Genomic DNA, 12269 nt, shown 5'->3' with positions numbered 1-12269 from the left:
ATGATACGTAGTATCATAATATACTCGTATACACAAAATATTGTAAATTAAAACTTCACCAAATCAGGATCGAACCCACTACCCATCTCTCCAGTAGCTATCCGATGACATCCACTGGGTCAATTATTTATTGTAAACATATATAATATACCCAACAATTTTGCCCCAAAATGACCCATTTACTATAAGCTTTAAATCGATATCGTGTAATAGAATGCATAACCCCCGAGCGCCCACAGCGGTGTAAGAGACGCGCGATGACGACGACGGATAGTGCACATCCGTCACGGACGCTCCTTGTGAGAGGATAAGAAAATGCTAAGAAGTGGATGCGGCATTATATTAAAATTATTGAGAGATCCGACGTGCTAGTTGTGGTGCGAATTCGTGGTAGAGATTATTTTTTCAACACTCGCGGCGTCCGGGCGTAAAGGAGTGGAGTGTCTTAACACTAGGTTCTCTTTGTCTACCCTTCCACGAATGGGATACAGCGAGAAACTAAAAAAAGAAGGTACCACCAATAATTGTGAGTTCGATCTGTATATTTAATATTTATCTTTACACTATATTGTCGAATATAACAAAGTAGGCAGAGAAAACCAAGTGTTGAAATACGTTTTCCTCTATTTCGCGGTGAGCAGCGAAACTAAACGCCGCGCTTTATCTTGCCGATCGTGGAAATGGAAATTATGCCATCGAATAGAAACCTCTACCTAAATAGAAGCCATAATAATATATTATATATAAACATAAAAATATATAAACAAAAATCTAACCATTCTATTATTAGTGTAGATAAATACGAGTACATCTGCATTAACGCACTGTATGAACATTTAAGCTGCAACCATTATAGATAAGGATTGGTAAACATAAGTAACTTTACATCATGATAATGAGTGATATATATTTACGACGAAATTTACCTGATTATTTATTTTAGCTTTACCTGTACCCCGCATATGGTACCTGGGGCATAGGGAACCTGGGAAACTCACGTTAAGATACTTCATTTCTATTATTGAACTTCCATTCCCCACTTTCTGCCGATTTCTGGATGCATTTCGTGTTGAGTGGTGGACGCGTACATTGGGAAATTTTTGGGAAAAAATCGAACTCGAAAGTAAAAGAAAATTACATCAAGTTCAAAGAACCCTGAAAAAAAGTTTAAAAAAATAATAATATTACTATAGTTTTAAAAAGTTGAGAACGGAGTGTCGCAAGGCTAGATTCTTTCCTCCTACTACCTTTCTCTACTGCCTACCCATAACTAAGCAGAAAATAAAATTCTTTGATATTGTCTTCTGGACATTGAAGTCGGGTTTCTCACATCAAGTACTACAAGTGTAATGATTTTATATAAATAGTTTTTATATTTACGATAATTTGTTATAGAAAAATGTAAATCAACCTCTTTGTTTAATAAAAAGATATATTTGAAAATTTATACATAGAACTAGCGCGACGCTTGATGTGTTAAAAATTCTGATGCGCATTATTAGATTTGGAGCTGAAGAGGAAAGTGGTCCTCTAGAATAAAATATTGTATTATAATTTAAGATGTACATTGTACAAGCCTAATGGTATCTAGCCCTGGAAGAAGTATAAGTTCTGTAAAAGTCCTGAGATATAAATTGTAGAAGCCTAATGTTATTTAGCCCTGGAAGAAATATAAGTTCTGTAAAAGCCTCGAGGTGTTTGATTTCTTTACAGTCAGAAGCGGGATCAGATTCAGCCCCAAAGTGAGGTACGTACAATAAAAACATGGAAATCAAGTTTTCCACTGCTAGCTTTTGTAGATATTATTGATCGGAGAGCTTTTGATTGAAAATTTAGTCACTTTAAGAGTTATTATGCATTTTATTAGAATAGTATGAAGATAAAGTATATTTTATAGAATAGTGTGATGATGAAGTATATTTTGTAGAATAGTGTGATGATGAAGTATATTTTATTAGAATAGTATGAAGATAAAGTATATTTTATAGAATAGTATAAAGATTGATACACGGCTAAGGATGCCGTAGATGAATTAGTGGTCAGCGTGCCACAGAAGAATGGTTAGAATACCATAGATGAATTAGTGGTCAGCGTGCCACAGAAGAATGGTTAGAATACCATAGATGAATTAACGGTCAGCGTGCCGTAGATGAAGTATCGGTCAGCGTGCCGAAGATTGATGATTGATATTATGTATTTAGAGTAAGAGCCTGCTTGCTCGAGGCTGGTGGTGGCCTCGGTATGTCGGGCGTAGTAGTAAAGTAAAACATTAAGTAAGCGCCTGCTCGTGACTGATGATTGCGGCAGTCAGGCATAGTGTGTAGTAGTCTTTGTAAGTAATGTATGCTTAAATTATTATGTTTGTTTATTAATATTGATTATTTTAGTATTTTTTTTTTTCTTTTGATTGATTCTGATTTATTTATTGACATTTTGACGATCCATTTTAAATATTTTTTGAATGACATTTAAAAGAGAATGCTTTTGAATTGATAATTTATAAATACACCAATTAATTTATTAAGATTATTAGTTTTTAATGACATTTTTTGCATTAATTTGAGGGAAATGGAGTCGGATGCTGAGACGCACCCTAGAGGAACCACCCAGTGGAATGATGGCAATGACAAACAAAAAAAAAAGGAATTTATCGAAAATGCAAAACTTCGAGATCTTCGCGGCCGTAGGAGTGATTTACATCTTCTGATGAGCGGTTCATCTGATGTGATAAAGCGCTTCGGTGACATAAAGACAAGCAAAGGAACTTTTTACTGGTATACAAAAGCAATGTTTAGATTTATAAATTTCTGTATAATAGATAAGAATTAAAGTTAAACTTTAGTTACTGGTATTATAAAAGTTAATAGATCACATTTAAATGTAATTCCGCAGTTTGTGTGACATATAGAAAATTGGCTTACATAAGTAAATGAGTGTATAAATTTTGCTCGTTTGTTTATAATGGGTCTTGTGAGGAAATAATTCGTATCTACAAAAAGTTTAATAAAGTGCTTTGAGCGAAATTATGATCAGTTTCTCAAAGAAATGAAAGCTAATACTAGACAATAAAAAAAATATACATCAATATTTCTGTAATAAATTACCCTTAGCTTTACTTTTAGATCTGGTTAAAACGAAAGAAAAAAGCTATTTTCTGTATTAGGATACTCGATAAACCTATTAGAAATGTAAAAAAACCAGAAGATTTATTGATTTATCTCAGATATCATGCATTAAAAGTAGAAAATTAGTCTCACTCGGGTATCGGGTCAGGATTAGGATCAGGATCAGGATCAGGTACCGTCAGTGTCATAAATATCATAGGTCGTAACAGTGTTAGTTTGGTCTGCTAATTCAAAATTTTATATATTGAAAGATATATATTTTTTTTATGTATCAATTATTGTGGCAACAAATATATTAAACAAGATAAATAGAAACACGATAACAAAGTCACAGCATTAGGTTCTGCCACCAGTGTAGTACCACCTACAAGTTTCGACATTTTTTATTTCCAGTAGAATTCATATATGTGATTTATATCGGGTTGGGGTGATTGGAATAAATTAATTAAATTTGTTTCTATGTACATAAGAGTTTATTAGCATACACACGTTACAATTTTATTATTAGCATAATTACAATATGTACAGACGTTGCAAATTATGTGTAAATTAGAGAAACGACAGTCACAATTAATGAATCATCTCACTTTGTTGTCTTTTAGCGTTATCCAGTCTGCTTTGATTTATAGCAATTATTATTTTCTTACGTTGGTTTTGTATTCACACGTATTCACTATTTTATTCTTTGTACGAGGCTGTCAATTAATTATAGACATCTGTCGGGGGTCATAAAAATGAAACGCTATGTTTAAAAAGGTAGTATATTGTCTTTACATATATTTTTCTCCAGTTCCAAAATATATTATTTAGTACAAAATGTATATTTATGTATTCTGCCATTTTCTTTATGGTAGCGAATTGAAACGCACATAGAGCGAGTGTCAATATCTGCATTTCTTAAGCTCATAAATTTAATAAACATGTAAACTAAGACTAGTAAACTTGTTAGTTTCTCTTCACCTCTCTTGGACCTCTGTCCAGGGGTTTACTTACCTTTTGAAAATTCATCTGATGACTAGGCAGGCGTTAGTGCTCTAGTTGTAGATGAGATTTTACTGCATTAAAATATGGCGTTCCGCGTTTGTTGCTTACCTTGTCTTAGTCAAATTTGTCACGAAGATAGATGTTTACTCTCTTACGAACTCGAAACTTTAACAATTGGTAGCTCGTAAAAGATCGCAATTTGTTTGCTGGTAACTGTAAATAATAATAACTGCTACGTACGTAGTTATTTTTACGCGATTTTGTTCCCCTTATGACAACATGGTGGTCACAATTTAGTGTATTTTCGTTCTGGGACCGCATCGTCAACGTAGACTTAGAAACAATGTTTATACGTTGGAAATTACATTTTTAGCCGATTCAATAAGTTATTTTGCAGCAATTTTGTCTTACAAACGTGCTTCATATTAACATAACGTTTTTATTCATAAACCAATTCTAGTCATTAAGCGTATATGGGCAATAAAGATTTCTAAATTTATTTATAAAAATTAAAGTATCTCAAAAGAAATATTTTTTAGGAAATTACTAGGGAAGTTACATAGGACTAAAAAAATAGTTTTTGTAGCATTGTGTGTGTATACGTTAAGAATAATACGGAAAATTATTTTTTATAAATCATAGTTTTTAAAATTTGATTTAGCCGTCGGAATTACTCGTCCTTGATATATATATATATATATATATATATATATATATATATGTATTTTTTACCTAAATTCAGTAAATTTCAATTGCAAAAATTTGAGGAATTTTCGGAATCGGTTCTTTAACGAGTAAATTTTACAACGCAAAGAATATTTGATGGTTTAAATGACTTTTATGTAAATATAGTTCAACAGATGATCGTTTCGAATATTTCAGCCACAGCCAACTCTCCTTGCATGTCGTTCCGTGGCATGGTTAGGGATTGCTGTGTTTAGGTCGGTCTTGAATAGTTCAGGGAACATGTTGTTCTACTTAATTAAAATTGGAATTCTCATATTGGATGATTTTAAAATAAAAAAATAACTTTGTAAAATCGTTATAGTGTTTCTCATGAGGTTATTCTTTACATTACATAAGAATTTATTTACTACTAGTGGGCCCGTCCGGGGCTACGCCCGCCTGAAATAGAAATATTAATAAAGGAATTGAAAACTAAAGATTCAGTCAGTTCAGTAAAACACTTGTATAAAATAACTGTTACGGCAATTAGCAAATTTGTCGAACTAAATACTTTAAATTGGCATAACTTTTATTTTTTTTTTTGTTTATGAACCGATTGTAATAAAATAAACCCTATATGTTTTCGGGAGCTTGCCAGAACCCAATAGTGAAAACCGCATTTAAATCGGTTAAGTCGATTCTGAGATAACAAACGCACAGACAAACGGACAAATAAAAATTCAAAAATAATTGTTTTGGGTTCTATTAGGTTAATAACATTTTTTTTTTAAAAAATATTTTGCAAGTAAAGACCGAACCTCTTACGATTTTATTATGAGTATGTATGTGAAGTAATTGTTATAACTCAACTGCAAAATTGTTATTATATATATTTATTTTTGATGATGCCAATAGCTCGACGCTGTATTCCTATCGAATGTAACGTTCTCAATCCAAACATTATAAGCCCAGCTAGATGCACACTACTTGGCTCTGTAATATCGTAGATCCTTTTACGTTTCTGAACGTACTGTTATGGATTTTTTTTTACATACTTATCAACATACATCTATTGTGTTAATTAAAATTGCTTAATAAAATTTCCTAGGTATCCTTATACCAAGACCTAGACCTAGACATATTTAAGTTTTTGTATCCTTTTCTTTACAAATTAACGTGACCGTATTTATATATATTTGTTGACATTAGAAATTATATTTTATTATAGTTAATAATTCTATACAATATAATAGGATATATTACGTATGTGTATAAGGATATAAAGCAGCGGTAGGCTACCGATTGACATACACTTCCGAGTGCACCTTAAGGTAGCCTGGCAGAGATCGCTTACAGCGATAAGGCCGCCTGCTGTGCATTTTCTTATGTGAAGCATTTTCTTTTACTACACTTTATTTGATGATGGACAATAAAGTATTTCGTAGGATATTTGTAATTTTAGCGGAGTTTCAAATATAAATACGCTATCCTTATTATTTTATATATTTAAGAGTGAAATTAAAGTTCAATAACGGAACTGACAGATAATAATAAGTAACAGCAAGAAATAAACTTTAAATAGTATGTACGTAAAGAGTGCAATATACGCAGAGATAAACAAACATGTAGCCAGTGGACATTAGAACATAATATTTATATTTGTGTGTATGATTATTGATGTTACTTTAAGTTGAAACTAAACTTTATACTACATATTTCTTTACTTGCTCAACTTTGCGTACAGACAAACGCAGGGACACATAAACCGACAAAACCGACAGACAACATTTTAACAAAACATGTTTTATTTATTGATAGATTTTCTCGTATTTCTTCCACGCAGCGATAAGTTACAATTTCGTTATATGTTCATATGGTTAAACTTCTGAGAGAACTCCAAAAGTCTTCTGGTCTCAAAAGTAATTACTTTTTGTAAATTATATGTTAAGTCTAGTATCTATTGCGCATTTTGTTATAATATGATTGTACTAGCTCCATAAGACGCAATGATTTAATTAGTTGTATATTTGTTGAAACTAGTGATGTCAAGTAGGCTGCGGCAATATCAATACATATATTATTTGTAATCGACCGAATGTAATGAGTGAGTTTGTGAGTAGTCGTGCATCGGGAGATTGCACGAAGTCGGATGGCCGAATGTAATGATTTTATATAAATAGTTTTTATATTTACGATAATTTGTTATAGAAAAATGTAAATCAACCTCTTTGTTTAATAAAAAGATATATTTGAAAATTTATACATAGAACTAGCGCGACGCTTGATGTGTTAAAAATTCTGATGCGCATTATTAGATTTGGAGCTGAAGAGGAAAGTGGTCCTCTAGAATAAAATATTGTATTATAATTTAAGATGTACATTGTACAAGCCTAATGGTATCTAGCCCTGGAAGAAGTATAAGTTCTGTAAAAGTCCTGAGATATAAATTGTAGAAGCCTAATGTTATTTAGCCCTGGAAGAAATATAAGTTCTGTAAAAGCCTCGAGGTGTTTGATTTCTTTACACAAGTACTTAACTATAATGCGATAAGAGTTCTGGGAGTAGGAGGGATGGAGCAGGCACGCCACTCATTTGCCAAATTGTCCAAGATTATAGTATTTTTTATCGCCCTTGCAGGCCCCCAATGCATTTACACGGCTACTCTATAAAATCTTCTTCTAGTTTTATAGCCGAGATCGTACTTAAGCTTAAGTTACTTATTACATTTATTTGTTATCCAAATTAATTAATTTTGATTTTTTTTGGTTTTTTTGCTTTACGCTAGGAGGGGGGAGCCTAGTGTTAAGACACTCCGTACTGCACTTTCTGCCCAATTATCAAGATACTACGTGTTGAGTTTTTTACTAGAAAAAATGAACATAGTTCTTACCCCCTGAATGGGAATCGTACAGCCGTCGCATTCACAGTCGCACTATGTGCCGCTGTCCTACGACGATATTAATTTAGAATTTAATTTAGAATTTTAAATTTATCGATTCGCTGTCGAATATCGACAATGTTATATGGGCACTATATCTTAATATCAATTTATGTATTAAGATCAGTAATTAAAGTTATATAGATATCAATGTTGTGTTGTAAATTTAAGTTAAAAATTTGCTGATCAGTGTAAAACAACCTGCCTCCCTGAGAATGATAAGACATTTTTTTTTTTTTTTTTTTTTATTTTAAAAAACTACATCCACGGGCTCATAGTTGCCCGTGCCTTTTTTTATTTTAAGAAAGTTTTTTTTTTTTTTAATGTGGCGTACTTAATTTTGGGACAATTTAAACTGTACTTATATCTAGAGCTTATACTAGAGGGGTTGGATGAGACCCCTACCGACATTTTTTTTTTTTTTTTTTTTTTTTTTTTTTTTTTTTTTTTTTTTTAAATTTTAATTTTAATTATTAGAGAAATTATTAGAATAAAAATTATAATTATTAGAGTCTTTTGTATAATTATTATAGTCTTTTGTATAATTATTATGTATATAGGTGTGGAATTTTAGATTTGGCCTGGCTTATGCAGAACGCCTTCCTTAAGTTTTTGGATCAGTGTCTCTATCACCCTATCGTCTCTTTGTGACATTGCCCCTTTTAGGTTCGCCTCCACCACCTCCGTAAATGAAGCGCCCACCGCTCGGCTGATGAAGTTGCCTATTGCGTCACCGCCATCGTCAGAGTAATAGACACAGGTGTTGGTGTGTCTCGTCACTGCGACGACTGCGTGAGAGACGCTCTCATGTACTCGGATCCGTGCGCGTCCGGTTCGGACGATGACGACGTCTGCGAAGGTCTGCCCCTGAGCCTCATGGATAGTCATGACTCGCGAACCTGCTCCAGCTCCATATCCCTGGTCTTTCAGCTGCCTCTTCTCCTCCTGCGTGTGGACCAGATATAGGGTGCCGTCGTTACAGTGTGGTATTCGCGCGTCGGTATATCCTAGAACCTTTAGGGAGTGGACAATGGGGCTTGCGGAGTAAATGCTGTTATATACTCCGGCGAGGGCATAGGCGACGTCCATTGGGCTCCGATGTGTGCAAGGCAACTCGCATGTGATGTTGGTTGTCAAGCTAGGCCTACAGTACCTTAATTCGAATAGATTTTGTCTGTCGATGTAAGGCAGCTAATGATAAGACATTATAAAACTATAATAAGAACGACTGTTTGATATCTAGCGCAATACATTATTATTATTTTTCCTTTTGACAGGTCCATGCGCGGCGCGGCGTTTAATTTCATGTTTTATAGTCTCAAAGGAACCTGTACCTATAAAACCAAAATATATCTTTGTAAATAAATTACAAAGAATATTATATTTATATATTTATAACATATTGAAACTCAACATTTATATATGCATATTAAATTTTTATTGATAGTACCAAAATGGATCACCACATATTTTTAATTTCCGTAACTTACAACTAAATCTCACTAATAAATGCCAAACAATCTTAAACATATAAAATTTCCACTCTCACACAAAATGTATGTAATAATAGAATCAGTTTCTCAAAATGCCTTAATTAGACATAATTGTTTACTTAGAAGCTAGATTTTCCGAAAATAAAGTTTCCTGGGGCCTTAGGATCTTCGGAGGAGAAATACTCCTTCCATAAGTCCTGGAATTCAGCCCAGGAAACATTGGCTTTGCCCTTGGACATGTTCCTGAAGGCAGCGAGGGCATCATCCTTGTTCAGGCCAAAGGAAGAATAAACGGAAGAGAACTCTTCACCATCAATAGCTCCGTCTCCGCTGGCATCTTCAAGTTGGAAGATAAATTTGCAGTACAGATTCTGCCATTCAAGTGGAGATCCTGGGTTCTTGGCATAATCGTCCCACATAGCTATCCACTCGTCAACAGACACTTGGCCATCCTTGTCAGCATCAGCGCGACTCTGAAGACCGTCCCAGATTTTCAGCAAAGCGGATTGAACTTCCTTGTACTTTGCGTCACCAGCAGGCCAGCCTCGAAGCTTGGCGATATTTTCGATGGCAAGATCGAAGTCGCTTTTATCGATAGATCCACTGCCATTTCTATCGAAGAACGAGTTGAAAACGTGCAAAAGCTTCTTCTTTCTGAAGTCGGACACCATTTTAATTGTTGTAAGTAATGATCTAACCAAGAAACTGTCCCAAAATGTATATTTTGATATGAAATTGTCTTTTATAGTATTTTAGTGACTGCATCGAGATAACTTTATCTGTGTTTGCTGAGCGGGACAGGGATGACGCTCAGCTATTATCAAATTGCTATCTGTCTGCATTGCAGCGAATGTTTTCTTTCAGATTAACTGAATGAAGCTGTATGAAGGCCGGGATTAAGTTAAAAAAAATTAGATATATAGTCACATTCCGATAACCATGAGGTTTATAATTGTTTAGCATTATTTATTAAGGTAGACAATCGATATCGCCAAATCACAAAATAGGCTTATTTGAATAAACACGGCGGTATTTGATAACAATATCATTTAAGAGAATAATATATTTATATGATTTCTAGAGATGCCTGAGAACCTAGGGTTAAGACACTCCATTTTCATTAAGATACTTCCATTCCCTATTTCCACCGAATTCTCGAGGTATTGTGCTTTGAGTGGTGGATCTCAACGCCGCTCTTTGCCTGGTTAGCAAATTCATTCCTCAAGTGGACACCGTACTCACAACATAATTATAATAAAAAGAAAATTAATTAAATTAAAAAATTAAATTATAATAAAAGGACTTATCCTCACTGACTGAGGTAAGACGCACGCACAGCCGTATCCATTTACCCCCTAAGGGTGCCAATAAGGGGTTGAAAGTTTGTATGGAAAAATCTTTAAATCGCCACCGATTTTTATAAAATTTGAAACTGAGAGTCTTAAAAATATTTCATTGAATACATATTTCGTGGTTTATCTTAATTCATCCCCTAGGGGTGTAAATAAGGGGTTCAAAGTTTGTATGGAAAAATCTTTAAATCGCCACTGATTTTTATAAAATTTGACTTTTTTGAATTTTCTGGTTTATTAGAATTCACCTCTTAATAAGTAAGCGAAGCTGCGCGCGTCCGCTAGTATTACATATAAAGGTAATGCGGCGGTTTGATCTTAAATTTGCGTCATTAGCGTTTCGTATCTCAACACGTAAAACTGAAAACCTTCTAGGATCACTTCATGGTCCGTCTGTTCCCTTGTAACGATCATTTATTTCGAAATTTAAAATGTTAATAAAATAGTTAACATATTTAAAATATAACCAAAGTAGGACCATAACATAGCATCACACTCAAAGTCTTATCTTTAGAAATGATTAAAAGAAATCAATTTTCTTTAATTTTAAGTGTCATGACACTTAAAATTTTATAAAAACGAGGCGGTCATTGTGAAAGTGTCATGACACAGACAATATGATAGGATTGATTACAGCTTGCTCTAAGACATATGAATCAAAGTCGAGTAGACTAATAGGCGCGTGTCTATCTAATGGGTTGGTTAATACCTCTGTATGTATGTACTCGTGCGTCTATCCTCACCTAGGATATGGTTATGGTGCTCAAATGTGGATTTGGAAAGAAAGCTATCCGCTTTCTATAATATATTTTTTCTAAATTATATTTAGACATTTGTCAAGCCCCTTTTTAAATTAATATTTAATTTATTACTTTACGAATAGTATGAATGAATAGTATGTCATTCTAATTAACATTGGCTTTGTTTGCAAAAATATATTTATCCCGTTCTAGTAGAGGGAGCGCGGCGTTGAGTTTCACCAATCAATATGCAATGTCTCGAAAATTGGGCAGTATGTGGAGAATGGAAGCTCTTATACAACCTGCTAGGGACTTATTTAACCTGCTATGTGAAGTTTATAATATATACGACCAAAGATTCGCCTCGGGCCGTCAGCATTTTCCGTCTGTGCGTTGATGTATTACGGAGGCGTTACTTCAGACGTCTTTGAGCTTCATGATTGCTTAAATGTTCATGAATACTTTTATTTCATTTAGCTTTTTTGTGATTTTCCTTGTAATCATTTATTTCTTTGCTTCACGTGGTATCCCGTATATAGCAGGGTAGGCAAAAGGAACCTCATCGGTCATTAAAACACGTATATGCACTAAATTCTGGAGGCATTGCGTGTTAAGCTGCAGAACTCCAAGCTTTGCCAAAGCGAAGAAAATGAAAATGGTAAATATTTCTTTTCCCCGATTGGGAATGGAACCTACAACCCTGTTCAATTATTCCTCTTAATTATAACTTTATTATAGACAAACACCAAATATAGTAAAATCAACGTTATCTAATATAGCTATAACATAGCGCGGTCGAGTAACGGTTCCTTTTATAGCGTATTTAATAGTGTGAGGCTCTCTTCGGTACTTTTATATTATTTCAGGCGCAGGTAATATTTGCTATTAATAATAAATTTTAGTGAAATACGACTGTGAGTGGACATTATTAGTTTTAATGGAAGTATGTGGAAACATTATCTGTTTTATAA

General features: G+C 33.7%; 1 protein-coding gene across 1 annotated transcript; it reads right to left on the bottom strand.

Annotated features, from left to right (window-relative positions):
• Positions 1 to 9128: 9128 nt before the first annotated feature.
• On the bottom strand, positions 9129 to 9939 carry LOC146539288 (calexcitin-2-like). Its single transcript, XM_085185712.1, has one exon. It carries the CDS (start codon positions 9875 to 9877, stop codon positions 9326 to 9328), a length of 552 nt encoding a protein of 183 aa, XP_085041838.1. The 5' UTR covers positions 9878 to 9939; the 3' UTR covers positions 9129 to 9325.
• Positions 9940 to 12269: the final 2330 nt, after the last annotated feature.

The sequence above is a fragment of the Heliconius melpomene genome, chromosome 5 (assembly GCF_056956725.1).
Source record: "Heliconius melpomene rosina isolate 202511_hmr_F chromosome 5, ASM5695672v1, whole genome shotgun sequence".
NCBI lineage: Eukaryota > Metazoa > Arthropoda > Insecta > Lepidoptera > Nymphalidae > Heliconius > Heliconius melpomene.
Note: the sequence above shows the minus strand (reverse complement) of the source record. Positions and strands in the feature narration are given on the sequence as shown.